The sequence below is a fragment of the Papio anubis genome, chromosome 10, assembly GCF_008728515.1.
Source record: "Papio anubis isolate 15944 chromosome 10, Panubis1.0, whole genome shotgun sequence".
NCBI classification, from domain to species: domain Eukaryota; kingdom Metazoa; phylum Chordata; class Mammalia; order Primates; family Cercopithecidae; genus Papio; species Papio anubis.
The window spans coordinates 8,765,337-8,777,804 of record NC_044985.1 but is presented as its reverse complement, the minus strand read 5'-3'; the positions used below and the strand labels follow the sequence as shown (position 1 = coordinate 8,777,804).

Here is a 12,468-nt window from a genome sequence, read left to right as displayed (position 1 = left end):
CGAAAATAGCCGGGCGCGGTGGCTCAAGCCTGTAATCCCAGCACTTTGGGAGGCCGAGACGGGCGGATCACGAGGTCAGGAGATCGAGACCATCCTGGCACACAGTGAAACCCCGCCTCTACTAAAATACAAAAACTTAGCCGGGCGAGGTGGCAGGCCAGGCCTCCAGCTACTCAGGAGGCTGAGGCAGGAGAATGGCGGAACCCGGGAGGCGGAGCTGCAGTGAGCTGAGATCCGCCACTGCACTCCAGCCTGGGTGACAGAGCCGCAGACTCCATCTCAAAAAAAAAAAAAAAAGTCGAAAATAAGTTGTTTTCCTCACCAAAACCATTCCCTTTAAGAAATGATCTTATGGGGTGCATCCATTAACTTTTCTTTTATGTCTAAACAAATGCTACTTACATACTTCTGCTACAAAATTATAAAGAAAATACTGTAGGCGGGCGCTGTGGCTCAAGCCTGTAATCCCAGCACTTTGGGAGGCCGAGACGGGCGGATCACTTATAGTCAAAGATCGAGACCATCCTGGCTAACACACGGTGTCCCCCGGGCTCTACTTCAAAAAAAATACAAAACTAGGCAGGGCTGCAGGGGTGGTGGTGCCTGTAGTCCCAGCTACTCTCGGGAGGCTGAGGCAGGAGAATGGTGTAAACCCAGGAGGCGGAGCTTGCAGTGAGCTGAGATCGCACCACTGCACTCCAGCCTGGGCAACAGAGCCAGACTCTGTCTCAAAAAAATAATAATAATAATAATAATACTGTATATTGCTTCAGTGGTGGGTTCTAAAGTCCTGCCTCTGACACTTTATTCAGACTAAAATCCTGCCTCTGACACTTTCTAGTCATGTAACCTCAGGCAAGTTTCTTCAGTGTCCCCAGTTAAAGAATGGGAATAATCACAGGGCTTATCATACAGCATCTATGTCATAATTACAAGGCAATGCATGCAAAACGCTTAACAGTGTCTAGCACATAATGGTGCTTAATAAGTGTTAGCTACTAGTAAACATTAGCTGTTAATTATTAGCCTCATTGTTGACTTCATGTTCTCACTCCAGCTGTTTTTCTTTCTGTCTTGACATTCAATTTTTATTACTTCTTCTGTTGCATGTATCCTTATTTAAATTTTTAGTTTTCAGAAACAAGGGAAAGTATAAGTGTTAAAAATTTTACAAACAAGTGAAATCTTCCTAAAACAGGGGGCCTCAGTCAACGGGTTGGTTTACACCAGTCGGTTTTTAACTCACCTTTCACAGACTTCCCAGCCAGCTGCTGCTCTACTCAGGGAGTTTATTATCAACACTGCACAACTGATGGATTCATATCTTATTACAAGAGACCCAAGGCCTCTGTTCCAGGGCAAAGGCTAACTGACAAGGCCACAAGAAAACATGTAACCTCAGTCCCACATAAAAGTTAACTTTCCTCAGATTTTATGATTATTTGGCCCAATAACATACATTTTCGTCAACTTCCTTTTACTGACCACATGCCACATATTAAAAGACTACACTGGCACCTTATATACATGGGCTTACTGAATCCTCTATGTAGTAAATATCATCAGACTCATTTTACAGGTGAGGAAATACATTCTAGAGAGAAAGCTACCTGCTCAAAGATATGAGTGGCAGAGCCAGAACAGGAATCCAGACAATTCACACTCAAATCTAAAATATTTCCAGTACACTTTGTTGCCCTTGCATATAGGTAAACACATTTAGGAAGAAATGCCACTAATTACATACATCAAGGACACCATTTTTACCAACAATCCACATAAATTTTCTTGAAATAACCTTTCCTAAGGTTTTTTGCTTTTGCTTAGTGCTGCTAACTGTAGCTTTTCTACTTATGACAGAGGCACCTGTCTTTTTAGATTACACCATGGAAATTCACCTCCTACAGCCAACAGGACAAACACTGCAAGGAAAACCTGGAAAGAATGGACAGTCTCTGAAAGGATGTGTCACTTGGTGGCAGCAGCAAGGGGACTGCCAGAAAAGGAAACAGAAGTCACTTAATATGAATCCAATAATCTTTTCTGGCTCTCCTCTCAAGGACACAAGGGGGAAAATAAAACCCTCAATGAAAGCCAAGGTTTTGGAGATAGGCAAAGGAAATGAGAGGAACCTCCCTTATCTGTCAACACAGTGTCCTCCTGCCCATAAACACACTTGATCCAGGGGTATCATGTGCTCTGTAAAGCAGCTTAGGAGAGACTAAATCTTCTACAGTCTACCAAGAAAATGCTACCCAGAAAGGGAGAAACAGGAAAGGAAGAGAGACTTTTTCAGAACCCTCTGCAGCTTACACCTTTTGGTTCTTTATAACCCCATTGAATCCCACTTCTCTGTCAAGGCCTCTCCAACTAAGCATACCCTAACATTTTTTCTTTCTCCACAAGACAGAATTTATACAAATTCCTATGATGCAATTTAGCACTGAATTATTTCCTATCCTACACTGTGCGCTGTCCTCTCATATGCCCTACGTGTCCCTCCAATCAGACCACAGGGCAGAGACAAAGGAAACTCTGGGTTAATAGGGAATCCACAAATTTCAAATATAAGGCAGCACAGAATGGCCTTGAGACAAATGTGCATGGAGATGAAGCCCACACAGATTGGACAGACCTAGACAGCTTAGGCACTAGGCCGGGACCGTACCCAGTTTTTCCCTACTGCATAAGTGTAGCAACTGGCACATCATACGTGTTTAATTAACTCTGATTGCTGCATAAGGACTTGAGTTCAAGTCTCAGAAGTCTTAATTACTAGCTTTATCACCTGGAACAAGTTAGCTAATTTTTTCAGCATCAGTCTTCTCAGTTGTAAAATGGGAAAAACAATGTCTGTCTCATATGGTAATTATAATTTAAAAAATGAACACATATTTAGCACAATTTCTGGCTCACAGTAAATGCACCACAGCCATAGACTATCATTATTATTCTACAGTATTAAATACAGGTCCACAATTGCTTATCCAAAACTCTAGAGGCCAGATACATTCTGGAATACAGAATTTTTCAAATTTTTAGGAAGGTAAAACAGTGCACAGAGAGAGAGAGAGAGAGTGTGTGTGTGTGTCAGGGGGGTGGTGTAATATAGCCCCTTGAACAGAATCCAGGGCAGCAACCCACAATCAAGCACATTAATATTTTGTAGTGAAACACAGCCTAGCCAGGTAAATACAGACCATAAATAGTCTCATGTCAGTCCACTTCAGGTAAAATGGCAAATTAGTAATGAAAAACAGCAGGCTTTCAGAGTGTTTTGAATTTTGAAACTGCGGAGGAAGGCCTGTGGGGCTGTATTCACAAAAAGCACCAAGCCCCTGCTAGGAAGCGTTGTTTCCAATAAGCCCAGTAAAGGTGCAGGTACTTGCACTGGTGTGGTGTGGTGTGGATGTGAGGCTGCATGTTACTGCACTGCTGTGCAGAATCAAAGCTGTCAAGATGACCCGAGAAAACTGCGTAGCGTAAGTTCCCCCCAATTCCCTCCGGTTGTATAGCCCAGGCAGTCTCTCCAGGACAGGTCATTCTTAACATTTCATCTCTTCTCACCTGAAGAGGGAAGAAGGAAGAACAGAAGCAGCTGGAAATGAGTGCAAGAACCTATCCCCACCATTTTTCCCTTTCAGAAAGTTTTAATCAAGGCAGACAGGAAGAGGAGAACAGATCAATGAGGACAGCCATATTCCAAATTTGGGGTTATTTTTATTATTTAATGTCTCCTGCCAGGATTCCCATGGTCACTATGACAACATGGAACCTTCACAAATTCTTCCATGTTGAACAGCACCCCCATGGTGTAGCACAGTGCTGTTCTGAATGTATGCTTATTTAAATAACCAATTACTCAACCCACAGATGGCTTCTACCACCAAAGAAAGTCCAAGCCAGCTCACTGTAGATGATTAGCAGTAAGCTAACAGAATTCAAACTGATCCTAATACGAGTCTGAGTGAGAGAGGCAAGTTTTTCTGAAGTATCACATAAGGTAGTCTAAAACCAAACGTGATCTATTTAATCCAAACGAATGCTCTCCCCCATTCCCAAATTATATGCAAATGATAAGCCTTCCTACCCATCTCCCAGATGAATCACTAATGGTTCTCACCACTGAAGGAAAAAGTGTTTACCTAAGTGGCACACAGTTGGTACTCAATGTTCTAGTGAAGGGATAGGCAAACCATGATCCAAGGGCCAAAGTGGCCCTCAGCCTGTTTCTGCAGATCAAGTTTTACTGGACACAGCCAAGCCCGTTCATTTACCTATTACCTGTCACTGCTTTTGCAATACAGTGACTCATATTAGTTGAATATTTCAAAGAGCATATGGTCTCACGAAGCCTACAATATGTACTATCTGGGTTTTAAGGAAAAGTTCACTAAACCCTGTTCTTATGAAAGCAGCACTAGCCAGAAAATCAGGGACCTATATTTAAATCTAGTTCCATAATCACTAGTCAAAATTGCCTCATTATTTCTGGGCCTCAGTTACTTCCTGTATAAAATTAGGACACCACTATCTATTTACCCTGCAGGGTTGTTATAAAGACTACATGAGGTAAGACAGATTAACATACCTCAAACTAAGTAAGGAATAAATGGTAGCCATTAAATTGCCATTAATACCACATACACATTTATCTGTTAAGAAACAGTTAAATGCAAAGATACTGAAGCTCCAGCCACTTTTTTTTTTTTTTTTTTTTTTTTGAGATGGAGTCTCGCTCTGTTGCTCAGGCTAGAGTGCAGTGGCGCGACCTCAGCTCACTGCAAACTCTGCCTCCCAGGTTCAAGCAATTCTCCTGCCTCAGCCTCTGAGTAGCTGGCACTACAAGCATGTGTCATCATGCCCGGCTAATTTTTGTATTTTTAGTAGATACGGGGTTTCACCATGTTGGCCAGGGTGGTCTTGAACTCCTGACCTTGTGATCCGCCCGCCTCGGCCTCCCAAAGTGCTGGGATTACAGGCGTGATTCACTACACCTGGCCATATTTTTTTTAATAAGCAATTGAGCTGACATTCATCTACCTTCCCTGTTAAGAAAAGAAATAACAACACACAAGTACTATTGTTGGGCAAGCCAAAATTACTTTTCCGTTCTCTTTTTAAAAGAAAGTCCTTAAATAAATAAATAAATAAATAAATAAATAAATAAATAAATAAAAGGCCGGGCATGGCGGTTCACCCCTGTAATCCTAGCACTTTGGGAAGCTGAGGCAGATGGATCACGCAGTCAGGAGTTCAAGACCAGCCTGGCCAATATGGTAAAACCCTGTCTCTACTAAAAATACAAAAATTAGCCTGGTGTGGTGACGCATGCCTGTAGTCCCAGCTACTCGGGAGGCTGAGGCAGAAGAATCACTTGAACCCAAGAGGCAGAGGTTGCAGTGAGCCTAGATTGCACCACTGCACTCCAGCCTGGGCGACAGAGCAAGACTCTGTCTAAAAAAAAAAAAAGTTCAAGAAGCCAAGGTTACAAGGTCAGGTGTAGTGGCTCATGCCTGTAATCCCAGCACTCTGAGAGGCCGAGGCAGCCAAATCACTGGAAGTCAGGAGTTCGAGACCAGCCTGGCCAACATGGCAAAGCCCCGTCTCTACTAAAAGTACAGAAAAAAATTAGCCAGACATGGTGGCACACGCCTGTAATCCCAGCTACTCAGGAGGCTGAGGCACAAGAATCATTTGAACCAGGAAGCAAAGGTTACATTGAGCCAAGATCGTGCCACTACACTCCAGCCTGGGTGGCAGAGTGAGACTCTGTTAAAAAAAAAAAAAAAAATTCAAGAAGCCAAGCTTCAAAGTTTTGTTAAATATAAAGCTAATCCCTTTAATCTAAAATATTAAAGGAATCATCTATTAAAGAAATGACAAATAAAGCTGAAACTGTACCTCAGGAATTCAATTTTTAAAATCTTGATTTATAATTAAGAAAAAAAGGGAAGTAGGACCTAAAAGGTAGTTTCCAGGTTTCGGTAAAGCAACCAGCAACACGTGGCTGAGGAGTCTATGTTCCTGAGATCACTCATGGAACCAGTACTTGTTGAGCACCCACAATGTTCCATACTCTGGGCTCCAGATGTGAACATGCAGATGCTGCCACTACACTTAGAGAACTTACAAACCATAAGACATGGCCCTTGAGTGCAAAGACCACCTCTATTAAGTCATATAACATATTAGAGCTTGAGGGCTCCCAAGAGATTATCTAGTCTAACATCTGCATCGTACAAACAGGTTAACTGAGTTGTCCATGGTTACAAGCAAGTTAGTAGTAAACTCCAACTTCCTGACTTTCCTTCACACTAATCTGTCTTTGCTTAGGAATTAATTCACCAAGAGTCAAGTCTGAATCTTTCACTCCTCTGTAACCCTGCAAATGTCATTCTGGAAAAACCAACCAACCTTCAAACTTCTCATTTCCTTTAGACAGTGTTACTACTTTCTTCTTCTGTCTTTCCACAGAACTCTGTATATTTGCATTACTGCACACATTACACTGTTCTGTAACTTGTTTATTTATCAGTTTCCTCTCCATAGACTACGAGTTCCTTGAAGACAATTACTTTCGCACCAACCTAATAATTTAACATCCATGCTAACCCAGTTCCATCCCAAACCTCCTTTTCCTATTACGGGCCTGACACTATTCAAGTATCCGCCCTCTTTCACATGGTCACATGCTTCACTCAAGGGAGGCCCCTACTTAAGACCAGTAGGTTAAGCATGACATTCAAAAGAAATTACGGACACTCGTTTTCCAGTGGTGCTGAGGTGGGCACGCAAAGCCACTCTGGCAAATGTGATGAAAGAAAAGTCTGCTGGGGAGCTTCTGAGAAAGGTTTCCTTCCCCAAGTGAAAGGCACAAGAAGATATTCTCCTTCCCAGGACATTGCCTTAACTACTACTGATTTGAGACACTAGATTTCCTTGGAGAACTTTAGGTCATTTGAGTCAGTTTCCAATTACTCTTAGAAGCATCCTAATATGCACATAGAAAAAGTGGTGGAGTTGTGACTCAAAAACACAGACAAAGTGATTTCACAGACCTTAAAAATGTAACAACCGTAGATAACAGATAACATCTGACTGAATGAGGAAAAGCTTTCAGCTTTTTTTTTTTTTTTTTTGAGATGGAGTCTTGCTCTGTCACCCAGGCTGGAATGCAGTGGCATGCTCTTGGCTCACTGCAACTTCTGCCTCCCGGGTTTAAGCAATTCTCCTGCCTCAGCCTCCCAAGAAGCTGGGATTACAGACATGTGCCACCATGCCCGGCTAATTTTTGTATTTTTAGTAGAGATGGGGTTTCACCACGTTGGCCAGGCTAGTCTCGAACTCCTGACCTCATGATCTGCCTGCTTCAGCCGCCCAAAGTGCTGGGATTACAGGCATGAGCCATCGCACCCAGCCCGCTTTCGGCTTTTAAGAACTAGAACAGTATAAATATGCCCACTCTCACCCTCTTATTCAACATAGTACTGGAAGTCCTTCCCAGAGCAATTAGGCAAGAGAAGAAATAAAAGGCATCCAAATTGGAAAGAGTAGGTAAAATTGTCCCTATTTGCAGATGACATGATCTCATATACAGAAAAACCCAAAGATTCTACCAAAAAACTCTTACCACTGATGACCGAAATCAGTACAGTTATAGGATACAAAATATACAAAAATGAGCAGCATTTCTATACACCAAACAACAAACTAGCTAAAAAAGAAATCAAGAAGGCAATTCCGGCAGGGCACAGTGGCTCACGCCTATAATCCCAGCACTTCGGGAGGCCAAGGCGACTGGATCACCAGAGGTCACGAGTTCGAAACCAGCCTGGCCAATGTGGTGAAACCCCGTCTCTACTAAAAATACAAAAATTAGCCGGGTATGGTGGTGCATGCCTACAGTCCCAGATACTCAGGAAGCTGAGGCAGGACAATCGCTTGAACCCAGGAGGCGGAGGTTGCAGTGAGCTGAGATTATGCCACTGCACTCCAGCCTGGGCAAAAGAGCAAGACTCCGTCTCCAAAAAACAAAAGAAGAAGAAGGAGGCAACTCCATTTATGACAGCTACCAAAAATAAAATACCTAGGAATAAATTTAACCAAGGAGATGAAAGACCTCTACAAGGAGATGAAAGACTTCTACAAGGAAAACTACAAAACACTGATAAAAGAAACTGAAGAGGATACAAACAAATAGAAAGACATCACATGCTCATGGATTGGAGGAATTAATATAGTTAAAATGACAATAGCAATCTACAGATTGAATGCCATTCTACCAAAATATCAATGACATTCTTCACAGAAATAGAAAAAAAAGTCCCAAAATTTGTATGGAACCACAAAAGACCCTGAATAGCCAAAGCAACCCTGAGCAAAAAGAACAAAGCTAGAGGCATCACACTAACAGACCTCAAAGTAAACTACAAAGCTGTAATAACCAAAACAACCTGGTACTATCATAAAAACAGACACATAGGCCAATGGAACAAAACAGGGAACACAGAAATTAATCCAGGTATCTACGGCCAACTGACTTTTGACAAAGGTACCAAGAACACTCACTGGGGAAAGGCCAGTCTCTTCAATAAATGATACTGGGAAAACTGGATATCCAGATGCAGAAGAATAAACTAGATCCCCATCTCTCACTCTATACAAAATCAAGTGTAAATGGATCAAAGACCTAAATGTAAGACTCAAAACGATAAAACTACTAGATGAAAACATTTAAGAAATGTTTCAGGACATTAGTCTGGGAAAATACTTTATAAATAAGACCTCAAAAGCACAAGCAACAAAACCAAAAATGAACAAATGGGATTATAATAAACTAAAAAACTTCAGGGCAACCAAGAAACAACAAGGTAAAAAGACAAGCTACAGAATGGGAGAAGATATTTGCAAATTACTCCTCTGACAGGAGATTTTTTTTTTTGAAGCCAGTCAAATTTAGCAGTGGGGAGTCATATACCAACTTTAGTGACACTATGTTAAATTCTGATAACTCATTACCATTGGACCAGCCAGACAGGGGGTTAATATCTAGAATAAACAAGGAACTCAAATATCTCAACAGAAAAAAATATATATATCCAATTTTTAAAATCGACAAATAATCTGAACAGACATTTCTCAAAGAAAGACATACCAATGACCAACAAACATATGAAAAAATGTTCGACATCACTAATCATGAGGGAAATGCAAATCAAAACCACACTGAGGTATCATCTCACCCCTGTTAGGTTGGCTATTATCAAAAAGACAAAAAATAATAAATGCTGATGAGGATGCAGCATTTATCATTTTCCCACTGTTGGTGGGAAAGTAAACTAGAACAGCCACTATGGAAAACAGTATGGAAGTTCCTTAAAAAACTATGAACAGAACTACCATAGGATCCAGCAATCCCACTAGTGGGAATTTATCCAAATGAAAAGAAATCAGAATATGGAAGAGATATCTGCTCCCCCATGTTCACTGCAGCACTATTCACAACAGCAAAGAATGAACCTATATGTCCAACAACAGAGAATAGATAAAGAAAATACGGTATATATATTCAATGGAGTATTATTCAGCCATGAAAAAGAATAAAATCCTGTCCTTCACAGCCAACATGGATGGAACTAGAGGGTGTTATGTTAAGTGAAATAAGCCAGGAACAGAAAGCTAAACACCACATGTTCTCACTCATATGTGAAGCTAAATAAAAGTTGATCGCATACGTTAAAAGTAGAAGAGAGGATAGCAGAGGCTGGGAAGGATAGGAGGAAGAGAGGAGTAGGAAGAGATTTGTTAAAGAATACAAAATTACAGTTAGACAGGAGGAATAACTTCTGGTGTTATATACCACTGTAGGATGACTAGAGTTAACAGTAATATAGTTTCAATTAGCTAGAAGGAGGATATTAAACGTTCCCAACACAAAGAAATGATAAATGTTTGAGATGATGGATATACTAATTACCCTGACCTGATCACTACAAATTATATTCATCAAAACATCATTAGGTATCCCATGAGTATGTAAAATTATTTGTCAATTTTTACAAATAACTTTTAAGAAAGAACAAAATTGTAGTGACTAGACTCTATCACCTCTCATCTCTTTTAACACTCCCACCATCCAGCACCAATGCGAAACACATAAGAAGCAACTGATAATTTCAGCTAAGTGAATAAACAGATGAATGAAATAGAATTTTAGCCAGAGTTTTAAGACAAGTAGGATAGGCTGGGCGCGGTGGCACAGGCGTACCAGCACTCGTCCCAAAGTGTAATCCCAGCACTTTGGGACGAGGAGGCGGGTGGCTTACTTGAGGCCAGAAGTTCAAGATCAGCCTGGGCAACATGGCAAAACCTTGTCTGTACAAAAATACAAAAATTAGTTGGGCATGGGGGTGCACGTCTGTAGTCCCAGCTACTTGAGAGGCTGAGGTGGGAGGACTGCTTGAGCCCAGGAGGTAGAGGCTGCAGTCAGACTCAGTCTCGAAAATAAATATGTGAAGACAGGTAGGATAAATGTTATATCCAGTGATGAGTGAAGTATTAGCGCCATAGGTAACGTATTTAGAAAACAGAGTACATACCAGAGCAAAGGAGTCCTGTGACTTTTTAAGTCCAAACCAATCTCAAAAGATTGAGTCAATGAAAACAGCACAAAATATTCTATTTCTGTAAGCCCCTTCTATAATGTCTATAGCACCTATTAGCAGTCGTGCAAGCTTTCCACTCTTCCTTCCATCTCAACCTTGACCCAAAGGGGCCACCCTCTAGGGAAATGAAAAGAGAGAGTAAGGGGATGGGGATAGGGGAGGAAGCAGAGAAAGGAACACCACCTCTTCAGCACTTCAAGTTCAATCTAGTTTTCATTCACAAAAACTGTCTCTGAAAGGTAAAATGGTCAACCTTCACAACTCATTTGACCCATGGGACCTGGCCCCCACCCCCAGCCCCTGCCAAGGTCACATGAACAGCCTTGACCTTTATATCCTGAAGGATATCCTCTAGGCCATTACACATAGGTCACAGAAAAGTCCTTGACAACCTATTTCTGTCCAGGTACCTGGGCCAGCTTCACAACAGTGACCTGAAGGTAAAATGCTCCACACGCTATTACCAATTCAATCCCCCAGGGAAAATCAGTGAAGACATTTGTTATTTATAAAGGGCAACTCACCAAGGTCTCAGGACCTATTTGCTGCAAAACACAACATACACATTAACTTCAAGGCTACAAATGCTTGCCAACTTTCCAACAAAAAAAAGCCTCCCCTTATCTGTTCACTTGACCTTCTGTCAAAGTGCTAAAGGATAAGAATTTTTTGATCTTCAATGAGTATCAAAGAAAACTCTACTTTCTCCAGAATGAAACAACCCAAGGCCACAATCTGATTGAGTATCTTACTGGAAACCAAGGAAGCATGCTGACTGCTCACAAGGCATTTTTATAAGGGTCAATTTTGATCTACCAGTGCAGCCCAGCCACCTCCAAAAGTGCCTTCTAAAGCACAGCTTACCTTGTAATTGCTAGAGTTCACCCAAGAGGTAGCAAGTCCATCCACAAGTTTATCTAACATGGTCTGGTCATGCTCAAGGTCAGCAGACTTCTGTTTGTCTGAGAAATAGTCTATCAGTTCTTGGCCAACCTGCAATCGTTTCCCCACATCCTTCTGCAACACCTGCGCCAGGCAGGACTCCATGCGAGGCTCCATAGTGGAATTCAAATCCAGATCCAGCAAAAGCTAGAGGGCAGTCAGGATGACTCCCTCCCAGCAGACGTATCTGGGAGGTTGCCTCTTTGTTCGCTGAAGGTTACTAAGAGCCTGTGTTTCAAAGATGCAATCTGGGGAATGGCAACAATGCACCATGTGTGTCTGAAGAGCAGCTGGTAGGATATTAAAAGTCCAATTTAAATAACTAGTAGGAGATAAAGGAGTGAGTGGCAGAGTGATGTTCTACTATTGGGTCTGAAATACTTCATAATTCAGCAGTCCATTCTGAAAAGTAAGAGAAGAGAACGACAAATTAGCACAGATAACACAACACTCAAATGTTACGAAACATTAAATCAAAGACAAAGCAATTCATGCTGCAGAATCATTTATAGTCACAAGCAGAGTGAGAAGCACGAACGGCTTGGCAACCATATCGGAATAACATAATTATTATTTTTATCAGGAAGAACATCGAAGCCCAAAGAAGAGCCAATGAGCCACACAGTTGGCGGGTCGATGTTTTCCACAATTTCCCAGCTTGTAAATGCACCAGTCAGGAAAGCAATCTTCTGCTTTAGCTAGAGTATTTATTTGTAACTTCAATTCTATTTCCCACCAGAAATCTAACACCACTCTGTGTCTGAATCACTGTAGGTACTGCAGCTTACTGCCTTACTCTCAGTCTTCTTAAAAAAAAAAAAAAACCAAGTATGGGAAATGAGGAAGGCTCCACAGAAAA

General features: G+C 41.5%; 1 protein-coding gene across 32 annotated transcripts in view; it reads right to left on the bottom strand.

The window, feature by feature from the left end:
* CLASP1 (cytoplasmic linker associated protein 1) overlaps nt 1-12,468 on the bottom strand; it is a 307,430-nt gene that overhangs the window by 252,673 nt on the left and 42,289 nt on the right. For all 32 annotated transcript variants that reach the window (XM_021923495.2, XM_009185059.3, XM_021923484.2 and 29 more), the window contains exon 2: nt 11,532-12,011. In XM_021923495.2, the coding sequence (XP_021779187.1) occupies nt 11,532-11,726 (195 nt within the window). In that variant the 5' untranslated portion in view covers nt 11,727-12,011. The remainder of the gene's footprint in view (nt 1-11,531; nt 12,012-12,468) is intronic.